This window comes from Macrobrachium rosenbergii, chromosome 28, assembly GCF_040412425.1.
Source record: "Macrobrachium rosenbergii isolate ZJJX-2024 chromosome 28, ASM4041242v1, whole genome shotgun sequence".
Taxonomy (NCBI): Eukaryota; Metazoa; Arthropoda; class Malacostraca; order Decapoda; family Palaemonidae; genus Macrobrachium; species Macrobrachium rosenbergii.
This window is the reverse complement of record NC_089768.1, coordinates 9407501-9430615: the sequence shown is the minus strand read 5'-3', so window position 1 is coordinate 9430615 and position 23115 is coordinate 9407501. Positions and strand designations below refer to the sequence as shown.

The 23115-nt window shown below is 40.6% G+C and overlaps 1 protein-coding gene across 1 annotated transcript in view; it reads left to right on the top strand.

The window, feature by feature from the left end:
- Nucleotides 1-12779: 12779 nt before the first annotated feature.
- LOC136854022 (uncharacterized) overlaps nucleotides 12780-23115 on the top strand; it is a 65268-nt gene continuing 54932 nt past the window's right edge. The window contains exon 1 of the mRNA XM_067130014.1: nucleotides 12780-19789. Coding sequence (XP_066986115.1) covers nucleotides 12792-19789 — 6998 coding nt within the window. The 5' untranslated portion in view covers nucleotides 12780-12791. The remainder of the gene's footprint in view (nucleotides 19790-23115) is intronic.

The window sequence follows — 23115 nt, the reverse complement described above, 5'->3', positions numbered from 1 at the left end:
GTACCAGATCTCTTTTGTTTTTGTTTTTCTAGAACCGGAGTCTTTCTAGATATAGGAAGTGCTGGTTTGTTTGGAAAATTGGGTTGGAGAAAGAATGAGGAGGTTGGTCATCCTCTGGTGACGCTTCCGATTAGATGTGGCAGCTATAGAAGGACTGGAAAGTGCTCCTGTCTTATTGACACTGGAGTTACAATTCATATAGGAAACAGCTTAATGGCTACTATTTATTGTTGACGCCGTTCACTTTAGCATAGTTGAAGATCGTTATGGGAACCCGCACAGCCCAAAAAGTCTAAGGGGATATCACGCGCTGTTTCACTTACTTGACCTTTATCTTCCTCCAGTCTACCACTATTGATGCCTTCGCTTATAATCTGGAGAACTCTGTTAAGTAGGTGAAATCTGGATGCAGTTTGTTCTGTATTATGTCCGTCATTAGTGGTGTTTCGTAATATTTATATTGCTGCCGTTGCATGGAGTATATTCTTCACATGTTGAATGTGGAAAATTGAAAGAATGGTGGACGGTTCTCACAACTTTTGGTGGGGGGGGGGTAATTTTGCTTGCTCAGCCTTTGTTCCTTTCGAATGGAAATCACGTGAGTGCCCCTGCTCCATCTCTGTCATGGAAAAGGGTTTCGTCTACCTACGTCGTTGCACGGAAGAGCTTGTTATCAGCATGACAGCTCAGGACACGGGGCTGCCCTTTTGGGTGGTATGTCTTGAGGACTCGTCCGGGACTGTTAGTGTGCAAAGGTCGCATGTGAAAAGGGTCAAGGATTTATGGTGGATGGCAGGAAGATGAGGGGAGCAGGGCAGACCGTAGTAGGAGTCTTGGGACGAGGAGGAAGAGGAGGAGGTGGAGGAGGAGGAGTCTGAAACGGGCAGGTCGTATGGTGGCGTGATGCTCAGTTAGTGACCATCTTTCTACGTGGGCGCGTTGTATCCTGCGTCGTCTCCGCGCACGCGCATTGTGTCGGCTGTCTCAGCTTCTTGGCGGCGAGGAACCCGCAACTCTTGCCCTCGTTGCATCGTGTGCTATCTCGTGTTTGCCAGCGTAATTATCAAGTGATTGTGATTTTCGTTTTTATTTTCGCAATACCGAGTACTAAATTGTGCCCGAAGGAGATTTTCTGGATCAGTGAATTGTGTGTTACAGCGTGTAGCTGTTCAGCTACACACTTATCAGTGTTGTGTACTGCAGTTTATCGAGAATCCTTGATAGCAGCATTCCGTCTATTTCACGCACCCTAGTGTGTTTTGTGTTTGCGTTGTTTATCTTACAAATGAGATGCCCCGATTTTTATTGCCAATTTTGTGGTCCTACATCAAAGTGTAAAATGCTTTTTATGAAAAGTTGTTTGTGCTATAGATATTGATTAAGAGCTGATAAATAATGATTTACTGAATGATGTAGGGTATTTACAGATATGTACACGTGGTGAAGTTTTCGTTTTCATAAATACATCCAGTACCTGTTCATTTAATGGAGGACTGAAGCAAATGACAGTTCAATAGTCAGAGGAAAATCGTCCTTATAGGAATTTATATTTTTGAACTTGTGTCTGTCTTCGATCAAGTGCATTTTAACGAATTTTATGTATGCAATAAGGGAAAAAATAGCCTGAACATTATATAAATAACTACCTCATTTTATAGCCGTTTATAATGACTTCTAATCAGATATTTATAATGGTTTTTTAGTAAGATGTCAATATTCTCTGTTATTGTTGATTCGGCTTGACACTTTGTTTGAAACAGTATAAACATTACGATAGTTTAAAGGTGTTGCATTTAATTTTGTGATTTCCTACCATAATATGATTAAAGACGAGTGCCTCAAGGAAAGGATTTTGTATTAAGGGTAATGCAGGCAGAATAGATGTTTCTGTGACTTTGTAAATAGTTTGATGTCGTGTACTCGACCTGGGATTACACCCTAATCAAAATAATATTTTTATGCTAAAAACTCTCTCTTTAAATGGTTTTATCAGTTAGATGTATTCATTATAAGTTCATGGTTTGTTTCTCCTCAATTGTAATTTGATCAAGTGGACTCCTATTGTGTGAAGGAAGGCTTTTTCATGAGAGTTGTCTTCAGCTGGAAAAACTGATCGTTTTCCTAGTGGGCTCGTCATTAACAACTTATTAGATATAAGTCTAGGAGCAGTATGTTTCATTAAGGAATTTGCTGTCGAGATGGGTTATTTGCTTAGTTGCTCTATTTGAAGTAATCATTACACCCATCCTTGTTTTGTAGGTCAGTCACTGGAGCAGCTCTCCTCATAGAAAGGTGACTGCTGTTACACTTCAGGATTTAGTTGAGTGATCTACTGGAGACATTTGCAAGCTTGCAGAAGTTACACCATTGACGGTTTGTCAGGTTATCCCAAAAGAAAACTTCTGATCAGAAGCTACACCACTAACATGTTGTCAGATTGTCCCAGAATAAAATACTTTCTGATTAGACACTACACCACTGACGTTTTATCAGATTATCCCAAAGGACAACTCTCAGATCAGAAGCTACACCACTTACGTTTTGTCTAAAATATATACTTTCTGATTAGACTCTACACCACTGACGTTTTATCAGATTATCCCAAAATAAAACACTCAGATCAGAAGCTACACCAGTTACGTTTTGTCAGATTATCCCAAAAGAAAACTCTTTCTGATCAGAAGCTACATCACTTACTTTTGTTAGATTGTCCTAAAATAGAACACTTTCAGTTGTCAGAGTATCCCAAATTAAAACACTGATCAGAAGCTACACCACTTACGTTTTCTCACATTATCCCAAAACAAAACTTTCTGATCAGAAGCTACGCCACTTACGTTTTGTTAGATTATCCCAAAGCAAAGCTTTCTAATCAGCAGAGAGTACTCGGGATATCTTGGTGGTGTTTGAGGGCAAAACTTTATTAGCCAAACCTTCTGTCAGTGGTCTTACATACCTGTAAATTCTTGTGCAGGTTTGCACGTAATTATTTTATTCCTGTTGTTGATTGTTCAGCATTTGCTCACCTATTTCTAGTGGGTGTTCCGAAAAAAAAGTTGTCACATAGTAATAGATCAATTCTACAGGGGTCTGTCTGGTACTACAACATTATGCTATATACATGTTATTGTTGATGATTGAGCCCACTTCTTCTCTCTGTCATTGCCTCCCAACCATTTGTTGTTGCAGGTTGTTTATTGCAACCAGTCTCATGTTGCAATTTCTTTATCAGTGAAAATTGGTCGTGATAGTTTATCTGATTAGAGAGGCCTTAGGATGTTCATATTCATAGCATATAAAGAATGGTTTCCACGTATTGCTTAATTTAGCATTCCCGTCTGATTTCATTCCGCTCGGTGATAACAGGGTTTAGAATTTGGGTGTGAAGCATCTGTTTATTTTTCTTGGCGAAAGTGCGTAACTTAAAATAACTAAATCATGTGAAGACGTTGTTTATTTATGTGCATTTCTTCCCATCCAAATGACTTAGAGTCGCCCAAATCGCTTTAGAATATAAATCTTGAAATGTCAATATTCTACAGTAGAATATAAATCTCGAAATGTCAGTATTCTGTCTTTATTTTTTGGGTTGGCGATTAAATCAAACTCACTTTGATTAGGGACCTGTGCTTACCTCTCTCCCGGCTTCCCCCCCCCCCCCCATTCCTGAAGGTGGTTTCATTCTCTCTTGTAAGTGCTGTCTTGGCTGGTGTTCGTCCTCTCCCGCGGTCATGTCATACCCCTTAGGCTATGTAGATACCCTTAACATTACCCTTTAGGATGACGTCATTCCATACAGCGCAAAGCTAAGAAATTCTCTACCATTTTTTTCCCGGAATTTGATACGTGTATGTACATTCGTTAAGTTTAGAATAGATGTGCTCGCTTGACTTATTTTTGCCAGCTTCGTTTAGTTTTCTGTTTTCATTTTCCTTTTTTCTATTGTACACATGTTTACGTATGTTACATGTTAACATGTGTACAGTACATAGATATTCATTTTTTTTTACTTATTCTGTATAGCTTGTATGATAAAATTTGTACATGTACACAACAAAATCTACACCTTAGTATTGCTATCACACTTTGTTTTTATGAATAGGACGCCCCTTGTCATTTCATTGTTTACTCGAATTAAGATGATTGAAATTAGCAAATAGTCGTCATTAAATATACAACATATAAAGAGCAACAATCTCTCTCTCTCTCTCTCTCTCTCTCTCCTCTGTTGCTCGTAATTATGTATTATTTTGTTATGCTAAGTATTTATTATAATGTAAATGACAGAGCTCGCTCTCTCTCTCTCTCTCTCTCTCTCTCTCTCTCTCTCTCTCTCTCTCTCTCTCTCTCTCTATTCTGTTGCTCGTAATTTTGTATTATTTTGTTATGCTAAGTATTTGTTAGAGCTTGTATGTCAGTATTTATTCTCTCTCTCTCTCTCTCTCTCTCTCTCTCTCTCTCTCTCTCTCTCTCTCTCTCTCTCTCTTGCTCGTGATTTTGTATTATTTTGTTAAGCTAAATATTTGTTATAAAGTAAATGACAAAGAGTTTGAATCTCTCTCTCTCTCTCTCTCTCTCTCTCTCTCTCTCTCTCTCTCTCTCCTCTGTTGCTCGTAATTTTGTATTATTTTGTTTTTGTAAGTATTTGATATAAAGTAAATGACAAAGAGCTTGAATCTCTCTCTCTCTCTCTCTCTCTCTCTCTCTCTCTCTCTCTCTCTCTCTCTCTCTCTCTCTCTCCCTCCTCTGTTGCTCGTAATTTTGTATTATTTTTTTGTAAGTAATTGATATAAAGTAAATGACAAAGAGCTTGAATCTCTCTCTCTCTCTCTCTCTCTCTCTCTCTCTCTCTCTCTCTCTCTCTCTCTCTCTCTCTCTCTCTCTCTCTCTCCTCTGTTGCTCGTAATTTTGTATTATTTTGTTTTTGTAAGTATTTGATATAAAGTAAATGACAAAGGGCTTGAATCTCTCTCTCTCTCTCTCTCTCTCTCTCTCTCTCTCTCTCTCTCTCTCTCTCTCTCTCATTGCGTCAGTGGAATTATAGTTCCAAATATACAAAGGGCGTATATCGAAAGGTTTATTATTAATGGTAGATAATGTTTAAAGTATTTTGAAATCAGTTGTTGGGAGCCGATTCCCTTTTGAAGTACTGTTCAGTTATAGATGTTTCCGAGAAATGCTTGATTTTTTTTTTGTACGTAATTTGATGTTTTCAGTTATATTTGTTTTCTATTGTTTTTTTGTTTTTGAATTTTGCTTTTGAATGGCCTTTGATGATCTCATTTAATGATAGAAATAGGACTCTGTGATGAGAAAAAATATATAATTCCTGGGAAGACGTAAAAATAGTTTTCCGTGCTGAATTGGTGGGTATTGAGAATTGGTTGTAGTCATCCTTTTTTTTTATCAAGTGTTATTTTTCATTAAGTGGCGTTAAATCTTATTCGATTATTCTCACGATATTGATAGAATGTCACTTCTTCCGGTTGAATACGTTGCATTTTAACAATTTGAAGTATGACTTTGTGATTTGATATTGTCTTCGTTTAATAAGTTGGTTTCTAATTTGATAGTGTCTTCGTTTAATCAAAAGGTTTCTAATTTGATAGAGCCTTCGTTTAATAAGTTGGTTTCTAATTTGGTAGTGTCTTCGTTTAATAAACTGGTTTCTAATTTGATAGTGTCTTCGTTTAATACACTGGTTTCTAATTTGATGGTGTCTTCGTTTAATAAATTGGTTTCTAATTTTATAGTGTCTTCCTTAAATAAATTGGTTTCTAATTTGATAGTGTCTTCGTTTAATAAGTTGGTTTCTAATTTGGTAGTGTTTTCGTTTTATAAATTGGTTTGTAATTTCATTTTGTCTTCGCTTAATAAATTGGTTTTTAATTTGATAGTGTCTTCGTTTAATAAGTTGTTTCTAATTTGTTAGTGTCTTCGTTTAATAAATTCGTTTCTAATTTCATAGTGTCTTTGTTTAATAAATTGATTTTTAATTTGATAGTGTCTTCGTTTAATAAGTTGGTTTCTAATTTGATAGTGTCTTCGTTTAATAAATTGGTTTCTAATTTGATAGTGTCTTTGTTTAATAAGTTGGTGTCTAATTTGATAGTGTCTTCGTTTAATAAATTCGTTCCTAATTTGACAGTGTCTTCGTTTAATAAATAGGTTTCTAATTTGATAGAGTCTTCGTTTAATAAATTGGTTTCTAATTTGATAGTGTCTTTGTTTAATAAATTGGTTTCTAATTTGATACTGTCTTCGTTTAATAAGTTTGTTTCTAATTTGATAGTGTCTTCGTTTAATAAATAGGTTTCTAATTTGAAAGAGTCTTCGTTTAATAAATTGGTTTCTAATTTGATAGCGTCTTCCTTTAATAAACTGGTTTGTAATTTGATAGTGTCTTCGTTTAATAAGTTGGTTTCTAATTTGGTAGTGTCTTCGTTTGATAAATTGGTTTGTAATTTGATAGTGTCTTCGCTTAATAAATGGGTTTTTAATTTGATAGAGTCTTCGTTTAATAAGTTGTTTCTAATTTGATAGTGTCTTCGTTTAATATATTGATTTCTAATTTGATAGTGTCTTCGTTTAATAAATTGGTTTTTAATTTGATAGTGTCTTCGTTTAATAAATTGATTTTTTAATTTGATAGTGTCTTCGTTTAATAAATTGGTTTGTAATTTGATAATGTCTTCGTTAAATGACGTGGTTTCTAATTTGGTAGTGTATTCGTTTAATAAATAGGTTTCTAATTTGATAGTGTATTCGTTTAATAAATAGGGTTTTAATTTGATAGTGTCTTCGTTTAATAAGCTGTTTCTAATTGTCTTCCTTTAATAAGTTGTTTCTAATTTGATAGTGCCTTCGTTTAATAAATAGGTTTCTAATTGATAGTGTATTCGTTTAATATATTGGTTTCTAATTTGATAGTGTCTTCGTTTAATGAATTGGTTTCTAATTTGATAATGTTTTCCTTTAATAAATTGGTTTTTAATTTGATAGTGTCTTCGCTTAATAAATGGGTTTTTAATTTGATAGTGTCTTCGTTTAATAAGTTGTTTCTAATTTGATAGTGTCTTCGTTTAATAAATTGGTTTCTAATTTGATAGTGTCTTTGTTTAAGTTGGTTTCTAATTTGATAGTGCCTTTATTTCATAAATTGGTTTGTAATTTGATAGTGTCTTCGTTTAAGAAATTGGTTTCTAATTTGATAGTGTCTTCGTTTAATAAGTTGGTTTCTAATTTGATAGTGTCTTTGTTTAATAAGTTGGTTTCTAATTTGATAGTGTCTTCGTGTAATAAATTGGTTTTTAATTTGATAGTGTCTTCGTTTAATAAGTTGGTTTCTAATTTGATAGTGTCTTCGTTTAATGAATTAGTTTCTAATTTGATAGTGTCTTCGTTTAATAAATTGGTTTCTAATTTGATGGTGTCTTCGTTTAATAAGTTGGTTTCTAATTTGATAGTGTCTTCGTTTAAAAGTTGGTTTCCAATTTGATAGTGTCTTCGTTTAATAAGTTGGTTTCTAATTTGATAGTGTCTTTGTTTTAAAAAGTTGGTTTCTAATTTGATAGTGTCGTCGTTTAAAAATTGATTTCTAATTTGGTAGTATCTTTGTTAAATAAATTGGTTTCTAATTTGATAGTTTCTTCGTTTAATAAGCTGGTTTCTAATTTGATAGTGTATTCATTTATTAAATTGGTTTCCCTTGATTGGTTCAGACAAAGTAATCACGTTTATTACACTGTTAAAAAGACAAGAAACCATTGACTATTATGCAAGTCTGGGGAGAACTGTCTTCAAGACGTGCTAAGAAGAGTCATCACACAGGAATTAAGGAGGCTGATTGTGTTAAATGTTTTATTAGACACCCAAGTAAAACTTTGGTTGACTGAATATTCACTCGAAAACGAAATGTGTAGATGAAGAGGTATATTGATAAAACAATATTGTTACAACGAAGGAAGAGTTCGGGAAGGGTCATGATAGTTTAGAACAAACTTAAGTAGTCTGCCTTGAAAAGTTCCGCCTATAAACCGATTATAAGTATTCTAGTAACTGAGGCAATGGTAGGTCAGTTATCGGAAACGATGGAAGGAATTATGACTGACAAAGTTAAATTAATGAGTCGAGAGATGGGTATGGAGTAGACGGGAAGGGTTGAAGGAATTGATGTATTGACGGAAAGACTGCTGGAAGAAAAGTAAATGGGATGAAACAAACTTAAATGGTGATTTGTCATATGTTTATAATAATAAAAAAATTCATTTTTCTTAGGCTATATAATGAACAGAAAAAATCTTATTTGTCATATGCTGTGTATTAAAAAAATTCATTTGTCTTAGACTATATAATGAACAGAAAAATCTCAATTGTAATAGGCCATATAATGAAAAAACCTCATTTGTCATAGGCTATATAATGAAAAGAAAAAATCTTAATTATCATAGGCTCCATAATGTAAAGAAAAAAATCACATTTGTCATCGGCTATGCAATGAAAAAAAAAAATCTCATGCGTTGTAGGCTATATAATGAAAAGAAAAAATTAATTTGTCTTAGGTTATATATTGAAAAGAAAAAATCTCATTTGATTTATCATAGGCTATGCAATGAAAAGAAAAAATTCATTTGTCATAGGCTCTTTAATGAAAGGAAAAAATTCAGTTGTCTTTAGACTGTAATGAAAAGAAAAAATCTCGTTTCTCATAGGTAATATAATGAAAAAAAAAATCTCATTTGTCATATGTTATATAATGGAAAGAAAAACAAATTTGTCATAGGCTATAATAAAAAGAAAAAATTCATTTAGCTATATAATGAAAAGAAAAAATCTCGTTCGTCATAGGCTGTATAATAAAAAAAACATTTTTCATAGCCTATGTAAAGAATAAATTTAATTTATATTTATGGATTATATATATATATATATATATATATATATATATATATATATATATATATATATATATATATATATATATATATATATATATATATATATATACATATACATACATACATACATACATACATACATACATACATACATATATTGTGTAGTTATTGTGTTGCTTTCCTCATCTTTTTCATTATAGTGGGTTTACCTGGGCCTTGAGTAATATGCTATCCTGATCTTTGCATTGAAAATGTTCTATTCGAGACTTATGTAATTTCTGAATTGTGATTATTTTCTTTATGAAGTATTTCTTTTTCCTTTTTTGGGTTATTCATGCAGCTGAGTATATGACATTAATTTCCTGGGTTCCCTCATTGTTTTGGTTTCTAGGTCGTCGTGTCAGTTGTCAGTATCATTATTATAATATTAATTTTAGCAGATACAGTGTAGTGTTTTGTTTGTTTGAAAGATGCCATTCAAATGTAACTTTATCTTATGATTTTATTTATCATATATTCTCTTTTGAGCGTAATCTTCAGGTTCTCTCTCTCTCTCTCAGGAAAATTTTTATGCATTTCACATTTTGGTTAATGTTTAGTCTCCATTTAGGATAATTCTCTCTCTCTCTCTCTCTCTCTCTCTCTCTCTCTCTCTCTCTCTCTCTCTCTCTCTCTCTCTCTCTCTCTCTCTCTCTCTCTCTCTCAGGAAAATTTTTATGCATTTCACATTTTGGTTAATGTTAAGTCTCCATTTAGGATAATTCTCTCTCTCTCTCTCTCTCTCTCTCTCTCTCTCTCTCTCTCTCTCTCTCTCTCTCTCTCTCATAGGAAAATTTTTATGCATTTCACATTTCGGTTAATGTTTAGTCTCCATTTAGGATAATTCTCTCTCTCTCTCTCTCTCTCTCTCTCTCTCTCTCTCTCTCTCTCTCTCTCTCTCTCAGGAAAATTTTTATGCATTTCACATTTTGGTTAATGTTAAGTCTCCATTTAGGATAATTCTCTCTCTCTCTATCTTGGGGGGGAAAATTTTTATGCATTTCGCATTTTGGTTAATGTTAAGTCTCCATTTATGATAATTCTCTCTCTCTCTCTCTCTCTCTCTCTCTCTCTCTCTCCATAGGAAAATTTTATGCATTTCACAATTTGGTTATTGTTTAGTCTCCATTTAGGATAATTCTCTCTCTCTCTCTCTCTCTCTCTCTCTCTCTCTCTCTCTCTCTCTCTCTCTCTCTCTCTCTCTCTCTCTCTCTCTCTCTCTCTCTCATAAGAAAATTTGTATGCATTTCACCTTTTGGTTATTGTTTAGTCTCCATTTAGGATAATTCTCTCTCTCTCTCTCTTTCTCTCTCTCTCTCTCTCTCTCTCTCTCTCTCTCTCTCTCTCTCTCTCTCTCTCATAGGAAAATTTTTATGCATTTCACATTTTGGTTAATATTTAGTCTCCATTTAGGATAATTTCTCTCTCTCTCTCTCTCTCTCTCTCTCTCTCTCTCTCTCTCTCTCTCTCTCTCTCTCTCTCTCTCTCTCTCATAGGAAAATTTTTATGCATTTCACATTTTGGTTAATATTTAGTCTCCATTTAGGATAATTCTCTCTCTCTCTCTCTCTCTCTCTCTCTCTCTCTCTCTCTCTCTCTCTCTCTCTCTCTCTCTCTCTCTCTCATAGGAAAATTTTTATGCATTTCACACTTTGGTTAATGTTTAGTCGCAATTTAGGATAACTCTCTCTCTCTCTCTCTCTCTCTCTCTCTCTCTCTCTCTCTCTCTCTCTCTCTCTCTCTCTCTCTCTCTCTCTCTCTCTCTCTCTCTCTCTCTCTCCACAGGAAAATTTTATGCATTTCACATTTTAAGTGAATAAATTAATATATTAGATTATATAAATACACAATATTGTATGTTGTATAATGTGTTAAGGAAAATTCGAAAGGGAATTGGTGTATGTTTGTATTTATGTATAGGCGCTCATGTGCAAATAGTATATGAAAGTTAATCATATAATATATTAGGCACGTTGAGGAATGCCTTTGTAAATTATATAGTGACATGTATTTATTTGAATAATGCAACTAGACATTGATACTGTTGTGACTAGTGTTTATGATGTAAACGGTTTTTGGTGATAATGTTCTGAATTTATTTTCTTTACAAATATTCTGGACTTTTTCTTTTTTGTTACATGTTTATAGATCATAAAAAAATGGGGATGTGACAAGCGGGTCACGAGCCTTGTGACCAGGTGAACGGTCACGCATTAAAATATCAAACATCGACATTACATTATCAGCGGTTCGCCCACCCACCCACCCACCCACTTGATCCTGGCACTGATGGTGGGCGTAGGCAGTGCAGGTTGGACTTCAATGGTGCCTACATAGACATCCTCTTCCCTTTATCTCGGGCTCTGACCCACGCCCATGCCCATGGCCGAAGGCAAACGAGGAAGGCGTACCCCTGAAGGGAGGTCAGCGCAGTCCAAAGTGACCCAGGGCGTTAAAAATGGTGGTCATGTTTTGCACGTGAATCTGGACGTGCGATCTGGGGTGCCCCGTGCCACTATTGTGCGTCCTAACCAACAGCAACAGCAACAGAAACAACAGCAGCAACAACAAAAACAACAACAGCAACAGTTCCAATTCTTCCAAGAGAACTGCAAGACTGGTGTTAACGGTGGCATACCTGGGTATGCCACCTCCCGGAGACCCCACCCACAGAACAACAACAATAATAATAACAGCAGCAGCAGCAACAAGAACAGTTTTAATAGCAAAAGTTGCTATTTCGGAGGAAATCCCCCGAAACCCAACCCCAGTTTCAACGGCCACACGTCCAACGCAACCTCAACCAACTGCCGGGAGACCCTTGATGAACCACCCAAATATGACGATATATTCAGTACTTACGCGTATCAGGTGCACAATGAACAGCAAGCACAGCAGCGTCAGCAAAAGACTTACGAAAAGAAACCAGTGAAGTCGTATTTCTTGAAGCATTTTCCTAAAGTCAGAACTTTCAGTAAGTTAAGCAGTGGACATCGCAGTGTTAACCAAAGTGCGTCATTCAGTTCATCGTCCACTTTGGGTGGTGGCAGTGATAGGGTGAAAGGGTGCTACTACACGGAAATTCATATCCCGCCCCCTGACTCGGTCCATCATTTTGGGGGAGCGCCTCCTCCTTCGCCTTCCACTTTCGACCCCGGAGACGCCCCCAGTCAACACCCTCAGGTGAACAGCCAGTTTTGTCCTCAGCAGGCAGGCCAGACTCCTGACAGGAGGTACACAATTACTTTGAAGCCGGGCCACTATAAAATTAACGTTCAGTGGCGATCGAAGACCCATCCCTTTCGTTTAACCCTCACCCCGACCAGGGTAAGTGAAGGGGAAGCGCCCCCTCCCGCAGAAGAACAGCCTCTCTATTACGGATCCTGTGAGGCTCATCAGCAATTCGTGAACCAGGACGTCCACACCTCCCTTCCCAGGCGGTTGTTTCATCGCCTGCTCTTCAGACACCATTCGTCGCCGCCTCTCGAGTGCAGCTACAACCACGAAGAACAGGAGCGGGAGGAGCAGGAGCAGGAGCAGGAGCAGGAACAGGAACAGGAGTCGAGCTGCCCGATAACGACAGATATGACATCATCTCAGTTCCCCCAATGCCCCATCAATTACCAACAGCATTGCCGCCAACAACAACAACAGTCTCAACAGCAGATCATCGCTCCTCACGTGCAGTTGCAGCAACAGGTGGCTCACCAGCAGCACCAGTTGCTGCAGCAACACGTGGGATTGAACCCTGCTGCTGCTGCCTGCGGCGACCGCAAGGGCCAGAAGCGGTGCTGGGAGGGCGGCCCTCGCCACCGCCAGAGGAAGAGTCGATACAGGTGGGCGTCTCTGTCTTGCATGCACTTGAGCAGCTTGGACGACAGCATAGGGGAGGCTTCGGGTTGCGACTCTTACGGGGGCTACGAGGGCGTCGAGCACCTGAAGAGGCACTCCCTGGGGCACTTGAAGGCCGTCAGTGCCGACTCGCTGGCCTGCGGGTGCCGGGGAAAGGCCGCCTCTCCTGTCGTGCGAGGGTTTTCAAGGGGCTTGCTTGCTGTTGGTGGTGGCAGACGTAACACGGGAATAGTTAACGCTAGTCATGTCAGTACTAATAAGCTTAATAATTATGGTGGCGGTGGTGTTAGAGGACGAGGAGGTGGCTTTCTAACAGGACGGGGAAATTTCAGTAGATTTAGTCACGTGAAATCAGATGTCGGATCTGTCAATCTCAGTAACAGACAGAACAGACTAGGTGGTCATATCCTCGGCGGAACTCTTGACGATTTAGACGAGAGGGAGGGAGTGACAGATGACAGCTTCGTCTTCATCGAGAAATCTCAGTTGAATTATTATGCTTTGCCATGCGACACGTTGCCTGATGCATGCAAAAGGACAGATGTGACAGTCGGTGAGTATATAACCAATGCCAAAGTGACCCCCCCAGCGGGTGACCGCAAGACCTGGCACGAGGACGAAGCCTTCATTAAACAGGTGGTGGATGAGTATTTCAAAGAGCCAGTTTCGTTCTCCGATTTAGAGGAAAAGGATTCCTTCGAAAAAACGGAAGTTCCGGAAAAGGTGAAAAGAGCCTCTTCTCCCGATACAGTATCCGTTGGTATCGCACCGAAAGCTAAACAAGAGAGTGACGTTTCTTCCTCCTCCTCCTCTTCCTCCTCTTTATCTTCCGGTTCGTCATCGTCGTCATCATCTTCTTCCTCAGAGGACGACCACGAATTTCTCGAGAACGAGCTCCAGTGTGCCAGTCCGAGCATCGATGACACGACCTACTGTGAATCGGACGACACCACCTCCTGGTATACGGACGACTCCCTCGGCTACGAAGCGGACGCCGAACCGAGTGACAAGGACACCCTGGGGCACGTCTGGCGACGCTGGAGGAGTGCCCCCGACGTCCGACAGGCAGGTGACTTACGGATGAGACGAATGCACCAATTAGGAAAGTTAGCGGGGGCGGCAGCGGCAGCTGCTGCTGCTGCTGCAGCAACAACACGGGAGGCGGGCTGCAACGGCGGCAGTGCTGCTAGTGCCGATCAGCGAGGCACAAAAACTTCAGCGGCCTGGTGGAGGGATGCTGTGAGTGCTGGTGCCAGGCGGACTCGTGACGAAGGGGCTGGGCACAGATGGGAGGAGAGGAAGAAGAAGTTCACGCAAGACCCCTCGTCGTCCGCGTTCCCTTACAAGCCCTCGCCCGCCTTCGGATATCAGCCTCGGAAGTCGTGCAGTGTGGACGAGACCAAGTTGTCCCGCCTGAGATTCGGTGTGAGGAAGGTCAAGAAGCACAAGTTGCTTCAGTTCAATCATCACGACCCCGGCAGGAGATCCAAACCTGCCCACTTGGTATCCGCACACAAAAAGAATTATAATAATACCAGTAAGGTTAATGGTTTTAAAAATGACAACAACCGAGTTGAAGATGACCCTCATAGATTGGACACGTCGCGCGATTTAAGTGTGCAAGAGGAGGATGTTTTTAATGGCAACGAGAAGTTGGAGTTTGTGAATGGAAAATACAAAGCGAGCTTATTGGAGGATAAAAGTGTCTGTGAGGATGTTGTTGTCTGTGACTGCCCTCAAGAGCCGAAAAAGGTGGATGTAGGTGAGAGAAGGGAGAGCAGAGGTGTTGTGGGTGGGGAAAAGGCAGTGGGCGTTGGAGGCGGCGGGAGTGGGTGTTGTACCAGTGTCGAAGGTGGAAGCGTAGATGACAGCACGGCGGAGAGAACGGAGAAAGTACTCACCCAGGGACTCGTCATTCATCACTCAAATGCCAAACACGATCACCACGCTATTCTTAATCCCAGTGTCATCAGAAATGCCCTGAGCATTTTAAGGGAAGGCATTACCGCCGATTTGGTAGAGGAACCAAAACCAGTGCCATCAACAGAGAGAGGTGTTTTAGTGCCAAATGAGCCACCATTAACTCACAAGGACGACGACATAGTTGGTGAGGAGGAAACTCCCAAGTTAAACCCAGACTTTCCTGAGCAGAGTGTAAAGGACAGTGAAAATGTTCGTCCTGATGATGGATCGCACGGTGGCCTGGAGGAAAATAATGCACTTGTAGATCAGGTGTCGGTTTTTGACTGTGAAAGCGGGGACGTTAAGAGAGGGAGAGATTGTGAAGAGTCGGGAGATATGAATAGAACGAACATCACCATACAGCTCACTCCTCCCGCAACTCATCGGAAATCATTTACCCGGACTGTGGAATCTGTAAGTTGTGCCGAATTCCCCTTGAACATTTCGGTTATATTGGAGGATAAGGTTGACGAGAATGGGAGAGAGAATACTACTCAAGTCGTAGATGGAGGTTTGTCTCAATTCAAGAAGGACACTGCTTCCAGAAGCGGGCGAACTTACGAGAACGTAGATAATCAAGGTCGACCTTCTTTGAATGATTTCCCCTCCTCCTCGAGAAGAGGAAGTCAGGAGGGAAGCAGGAGCAGTGGTTTAAACGCCCATAACGTCCGGTTAAGGAATGGCAGTGAAGAGGGAGGACGCGGGAAACGGTCAATAAGTGTCGATTCGTTTCGGAAGAGTGACTTGAATTCCATTTCAAGGGCAAGCACAGTGTCCTCCTCAAGTGAGACGAGTAGTTGCTGTCATGCACGTCCCAAGTCTAAGCCCAAAAGTTCTAATAAATCTCAAGGTCGAAGTAGTGATTCGATCAAGAATAGCCAGGTAGGAGCGAAAGAGCCCTGCACCACAAGTTCGACCTCGGGTCAAGTTTTTGGCAATGAGTACCACGTCCAGAGGATTCAGGTGGGCACAGGGGATAGTCGTAAATTTGCCCAAACCACGCAACGCTCTGTTATAGAAGTCCCCTTGAGTGGAAGCGAAACAAGTGACTGTCATGTGAAACAGGTACAGAAGAGCGAACTCGTCCTCGAACCTTCGCACTCGAGAGGGTCGACCCTCAGGACCACCTCTTCCTCGTCCAAGCACTCCCAGGCGCCTACTTTCGTGTCGGCATCCTTTCCCAAAAGTAGTCGTGAGCAGACCTGCATCTCGGAATATAATATTGGTGATGCCCAGCCCCAAAGAAGAACCCCTGACACATACGGGCCGTTGGCGGAAGAATTCAAGAAAAATAGAACGGAAAGTAAGACAGAGAGCAGTTCCTCCAAACACGGGACAGACGCCGATGGTGGTGGCAAGAAATCTAAAAAAAGCAGTTCAAAAAGTAAAAGCAGATCAACTCCAATAAAGTACTTTTCTGGGATATTGCATGCCTTTGGCTCAGCTGCGCCCAGATTCCGCACTGGGTTAACAAATGTGCAGGGCAGTGAATGCGAAGGCAATAAATATCAGGAAATGAGAACCAGAGGCGAGGAAACTAGTAGGTGTGATCAGCTGCAAAGGGAGAAAGAAAGAGAAATCTGCAAGGGGGCAGGCTGTGGCATAAGCGAGCGAGATGCAGTACCTCTCGTTGTTCCCCTGTCTCTTCATTCTGAATCAGAGCACAACAAAATAAGAACAACAAAGACAGCTGTCCTCTTGGTGGATGGCAAGGGGAAGGCGGGTGGGACGAGAATCGGGGACGAATGTGGGAAGGGAAACATCTTATCCCCCACAGCTAAAATCGACCAATTACAGGTGTGGGACACTAAAAATAACCGCCCTCCTGGCACGGAATGCCCCTCTCCTCCTGCTGTCAGTGATGCCGTAGTGCCCCCGGTCCCCAGCCCACGCCCACGACGTTCCCTCAAGAATAGCTATGAATCAGTGGCAGGTCATATCGCACCCACTCCACCCACCCGCCGTAAGAATTTCCCTGCCGAGCCTTCAGATAAGCCTCTTGTGAACGATTCCCTTAATGAAGAAGGTCTGGGTGTCTTGGCCGGGGGAAGAGGGAGGGAGGGAGAACGTAGTCTAGAGACGAGCACCTGGCATAGTCCTAAGGCGAGCCCCACCGCCAGGCGCTTGGCAGAGGGCCTCTCTCATTCAGGTGAGAAAAGGAGAGAGCGTTCACAGAGTTCACACCCGTGTCTCGCCCCCTCCCAAATATCCACCAAGAAATCGAAGTCATCTCTACCCCATGATCTCAAGGAAGTCGACAATTTGTCGTACGAAAACCTCAGTTTCCACGAGAAGCATTCGTTCGGCTTGAAAGACCGAAGTCACAACAATACCCTGAAGAGCGACAGTAGCAGTACCAGTCATCTCAATCACAGTAACGCTCAGAGTGATCATAAAAGCAGTAGGAAAAGAAGCAAGGACAGGGATAAAAGGAGCAGCAAATCTGAAAAACGCAGAAGCCTAAAGTCCGATGCCCACCGTCGTGGTTCAAGTTTGCGTTCTCAGACTAATGAGGTCCCCAGTAAATCGTGTGCTTCTAATAATGGTTCAACTGCTTCAAATACTTGTTCCGGTGGCGGCGGCGGCGGTGGTGGTGGTGGAAGAAGCGGCGGTGGTGGTGGTGGCGGCAGTGGCAGTCAAAGTTATGGTGGTGGGTCAGGAGAGATGGAGGGAAATAGTAGAAACAGCAGCAAAGAAGGGGTCTCTGGTGGTGGCGGCGGCGGCGGTGGTGGTGGTTGGAGAAACAGTGGTGGAGGGACTGGTGGTGGGGGTGGAGGAATGGATGGGAGCTATAACCCCGGTGGGTCGGGAGGGGAATCGTCAGGTGGGGCGTCAGGCCGCCGACGTCGTGTCCGCCCTCCGTCATTACCGACCTCCCCATTACAGTCGTCGCGGCCTCGCAGGCACTCTCAGACCTCCCAGACATCCGGTGGCTCCTTGCCGTCATCTCCTACGCGATGGAGGAGGCCGCAGTTCGAAGACACCTGGGACGGCGTCTGTGACGAAGGAGGCAGAGATTACCGCCGACTGTCACGCACTCCCTCTGCGGAATCCGTGGAGTCCGAGTCGACCTCCTTTTACTACAGTGCCATGGGATCTACGGCGTACGACGAACAGAAGTCTGTCTACGAAGACGTCAGTGCCAGGTATTCTTTCATTACCTGTCCCCAGTATGAACCGGGCGAGGACCAGCCAGCTGCTTCGTCAGTGCAGTCCTCTGCCAAACCACCTGGGAGCAGCAACACCGCCACCGCCGCCGCCACCGCCGGCTACAACATTCCGAGAACGATCAGTGGGGACTTGAATTGTGACGTCGATGTCAGTCTTTCCGAAGGAGAGATCAAAGTAAGAGTTCGAACCGAGGACGAGGAAGTGACATCGTCAACCCCTATACACGACGGTAATAGTGACGACAGCGATGAGAGCGACGACGAGTGTGAAAGTGATGACAGTGACGGCAGCCATGAGTATGAACTGTCGCGGTCGTATAAATCTCGAGATGATTCCCCCGACGCCCTTTACTCGGCCTCCGAAACGGACGGCGGGGAAGATGCGGACGAGGACAGAGGAGGGAATGCTGCGAAAGAGGTCAAAGTAATGGGGACAGGTATTGTTCACGCCGTCCCGTGCATGGCGGGGACAGACTCGTCCAACTTCTCGAGTCTCTCGAGTTCTTCTGAAGTCAATCGCCAAAATGGAAATGGCAACAAGAGTGAAAGTGTTCGCCCTCCAAAATCGACAGGCGGCCTTCGGGAGAGTGGGCTTGTTCATGCAACGCCCTGTTGGGCTACCGACTCCGATGTCAGGTCAAGTATCTCCAGCACTGACTATTTTAGCAAAGTCTGCCTGAGTGCGTCGACGGAAGAGAAGATATACGAGCCCCAGTATGAGAATGTTCATAATCGCTCTGTCCCTGAGAGAGAGAGAACGGAAGAGAGGAGTAGCGCCCCTTTGAGTGAGCCCGAGACCCAGAAGAGGAGGCTGTCGGGCGTGTGGACTACGGTTGAAGAATCAGATGACGAAAGTAGTGAGTGGGAGGACGAAACCCTTCCCGCCAATCTCCGTCAGTCTTTCAGCAAAGCAAGTATAGGCGAAGGTGAGGAGGAGGAAGAGGAAGTCGTAGCAAGTGAGCAGGTTCGCTGTCCTCCCGCGGGGGACGACGACGACGAGGAAGGGGGGGAGGAGGAGGAAGGGGAAGAGGTGACCCGCACTTATGCCTCTGTTGCCCAAGAGGATTTTCGGAATAACTGCGTTTCTCCTCGTCCCGTAAGTCCTTACATTAATCAACACCAACAAAACACGACCTGGATTGATCCAACTGTGGGGAGCAATTACCAGGGCCCCCCGCAGCCAAATGCGAGGGAGGGGTGGGAACAACGAGAAGCCAGTGCCTGGGAGTGGCACAGGGCCGTATGGGAACACCACAAAAAAATCCACGAGCAGCATCTCCAACACGTCCATCAGCAACAGCAACACCACCAGTCCCTCCTGGCAGACGTCATGTCATGCTTGGGAGGGGCCAGGTGGGGCATGAATGCCAGTAATTGGTGCCACCATTCATACCCAGACGCTGCGAACTGCAGTGGGCGTGACGAAGGGCGGTTTCCGCATTTGCACGACTGTCCCACCCCCGACTGCAGCAGATGGTCAGGCCAATTTCACGAAGACCCGCCATATCAGCCCGCCGGAGCCACTTCGCCTGGTGACTTGGGGAAACCGCCCCCGTCCCCCTTGCCGCCCTCGGGCTCGCACAGAAGCCGTGACACGTCTTCGGTGCCCCGAGACGGTGCCAGACCCCAGAGCCGTCAACGATCGAGATCGCGCCGTCGCGCTCACTCGGCCAATTCCAAGTACCGAATCGAGTTAGAGATACCGCCTCATCTGCTTGCCCGACAGAGGCCCTCCTCCTTCAGCAGTCTGGCAGCCAGGAGGCCCAGCAACCCTTCTCCCGAGCCCCTAGTGGACGACCTGCATCAGGAGGCACTGTTGTATTTGGCTGACACTTCCTTCGATCACACAGCTGACGCTAATCGCCGTCGGTAGGAAGGATAATGAGGAGTTTAAGTGTGTGTTCATTAATCTCAGCAAGAGCATAGAGATCGCTTCTAAAAAGAGACTGCTGTGTGCTCGTGAATGAAACGTCTCAATGAAACCTCTGAAAAATCAAACCACTAATAAGGCATGTGTTTCATTAACAATAACTGAAGTGTTTTCTGTTTTCTTGTTATTAACACCTCATTTATGTTGCTTATAACTTTTCTTAATTTGGGATGTAATATTTAAAAAAAAAAAACTTGTATAAGTTCGGGCAAAAAACTTTTGCTGAATCAGAAAAAACACACCTGTCATAATTAGCTGTGGATTTTTGTTTTTAATTTTGCGTAATGTACGCTTTAATTTTGGTCTGGCAGTTTTTGTAAACAAGTGTATTCAATATTTACTTGGCATGATTGTGTGAATAATCACTGATAATCGTAGCTAATATATATATATATATATATATATATATATATATATATATATATATATATATATATATATATATATATATTATATATATATACATATAGGTGTTAGGCTACAGTGAGACAGGATAGTTTAGATTACTGGTTCTTTAATCTACAAAATACAAGCTTTCGAAAGCTTTTACTCCTTAAATTGAAGAATCAGAAATTTATACCATCCCGTCTTATTGAAGCCCAACACGAATAGTATGAGTAAAATATATGTATATATATATATATATATATATATATATATATATATATATATATATATATATATATATATTTATTTATTTATTTATTTATTTATATGTTGAGTAAAATATATGTATATATAATATATATTTATTTATTTATTTATTTATATGTAATATATATATATTTACTATTTATTTATTTATATATATATAATATATATAATATATATATATGTATATATATATTTATTTATTTTTATTTATAAATAACATAGATAGGCATAGATAGTGTGATTTTCTAAGTACATAGCAATACTTTTGGTTTTTTTTTTACTTTTTCCGGCACTGCTTACGTATAAACACCTAATATTAATGTTGACAGAATGGTTACACCAAACATTACAAGCCCACCTGCATATAATATGTATGTATGTATGTATATATGTATATATATATATATATATATATATATATATATATATATATATATATAAATTATATATGTATATACATATATAATATATATATATATATAAATTATATATGTATATACATATATATATATATATATATATATATATATATATATATATATATATATATATATATATATATATATATATGTACATATATATGTACATATGTGTATATGTATATTTCTGTATACTACATACATACATACATACTTACATATACTACAAACTGTTTACTAAGTATAGCGGCTCCTTTGAAATTGCATCACTCAAATATGACATCTTTCGTTCATTTTCTAAAATTACGCCAATTTGGTTATTTTTCCAACACATTGAACGAAACATTATGAAACCGAGTGATACCAACAGTGTGTCAAGTTATAGTAAGTCTATCACAACGGATGGCAACCTTTAGTCACTGTCATGCATGTGGAAAAGTTGCCAACGCTCTTTTTTTTTATGTTGACGAGGAGTACAATATAATACTTAGGGCTGATAGTACCACCCTAACAGCGTAAAAATGTATAAGTATCAGTAAATAGAAGTTTGATATTATAGGGTTGAAACTCGAAGGGAAGTAGGGATTCTCAAGTAGCAGGCTTAATTAATCTGACAAAAACATAAAACATAAAACGGCGTTGAATCTTAAGTATGGTGGATCTGGTGAGGGTTGCCAGGTACCGCCTGCTTGAGTTGCCACATACTCGTTCTGTCGGTCGCAGTACTTTGTATACATACATCGTATTACACACAGTTTTTCATGCATACACAGCATTGCACACAGTTTTCCCCCCTGGTAACACTTCCCTTTGTTCACATTCTAAAATGCGTCTATTAGGGGAAAAAAGTTGGGAAAAGTTGCAGCTGCTCCTGACAACTCCGTGAAAAGCTCTGAAATCGGAAGATGTCCATCACCTACGGTGGTGAAATGTGATTCGTAAACAGTGACATGACAGGAGTTGGTAAACTCCTTCATAATATTGAAAGTAATGTTTAAAATAGTTGTAATATTAATCGTTACCACACTCTTCTCTCTCGGATATGGAAGACAATAATAGATATAGATTTCATTATTATTATTATTATTATTATTATTATTATTATTATTATTATTATTGCCGTTGTTGTTGTTGTTATTGAAGTTTCCATGTGAAAAATGGAAAGAACTACGAATAAGTAGAAAGGAGTAAAGTTGAGTATGCTAAATAGGAATTATTATTATTATTATTATTATTATTATTATTATTATTATTATTGAAGTTTCCATGTGAAAAATGGAAAGAACTACAAATAGGTAGAAAGGAGTCAAGTTGAGGATGCTAATGAAATGTATAGATTTAAATATAATAATATAATTATATAAAAAGGCAAAGAAAAGTGTTCTGGAATGAGCACTTGAGCAAGAAAACTCTTAATTTAAGTTTGGAAGACCACAGTACAGAGCAAGGACCTTGGTACCGGCGTGAGACAACCAGAAATTGCGTTTAAAATAAATACACCGCCGTAGGGGGCGGGGTAGCGCCGTCAGTGCACGTCATGTGATGCACTGTAGGCATTACTTAGGGTTCTTTGCAGCGTGCCTTCGGGCCCCCAGCTGCAACTCATTTCGATCCTTTTACCGCACCTCCTTTCGTATTCTCTGTCTTATTGTCAATTTGCATTTCAGCGCTGAAAGACCTCATAGGTACTGGGGTCTTGGCATTTTGGCCTAAATGCTATATTCAGTTCAATTAAAAAATAAATATGCAGCCACAAGTAGCGCTGAAAACGAACTGAATTTAAGAAATTTCGGACTCTTTGTGTGTCACTTATAGCTCAGTAGTGTTACATCTACAGTCCTTTAATGAACCCCAAATTTTCTTATTTAAATCGACGTTCTGATTCAGTTTTCAGCTTGTTTTATTTTTTAATAGTTTATCAATATTGTTTTTGAAGAGGCCGTGGTTATGGTAATACAGTTAGTTTGGCAGTCAGTTGTTTAATCGATCTATACCTATAACAAGAGGAACATTGTTAAAATCTCGTACAGTGGGCCGTCAGTTGGTGTTGCCGAACAGATGGAAGGCCTGAATTGGATCGGGTGTCTTTGTCGAAATTGGCTTGATCTAGAATAGAGCGAAATCATCTATCCGATAAATATCACTGTTGAAGTAAGAGACCAGTAACCGAAATGTCAGGCAGTTTTGTTAAT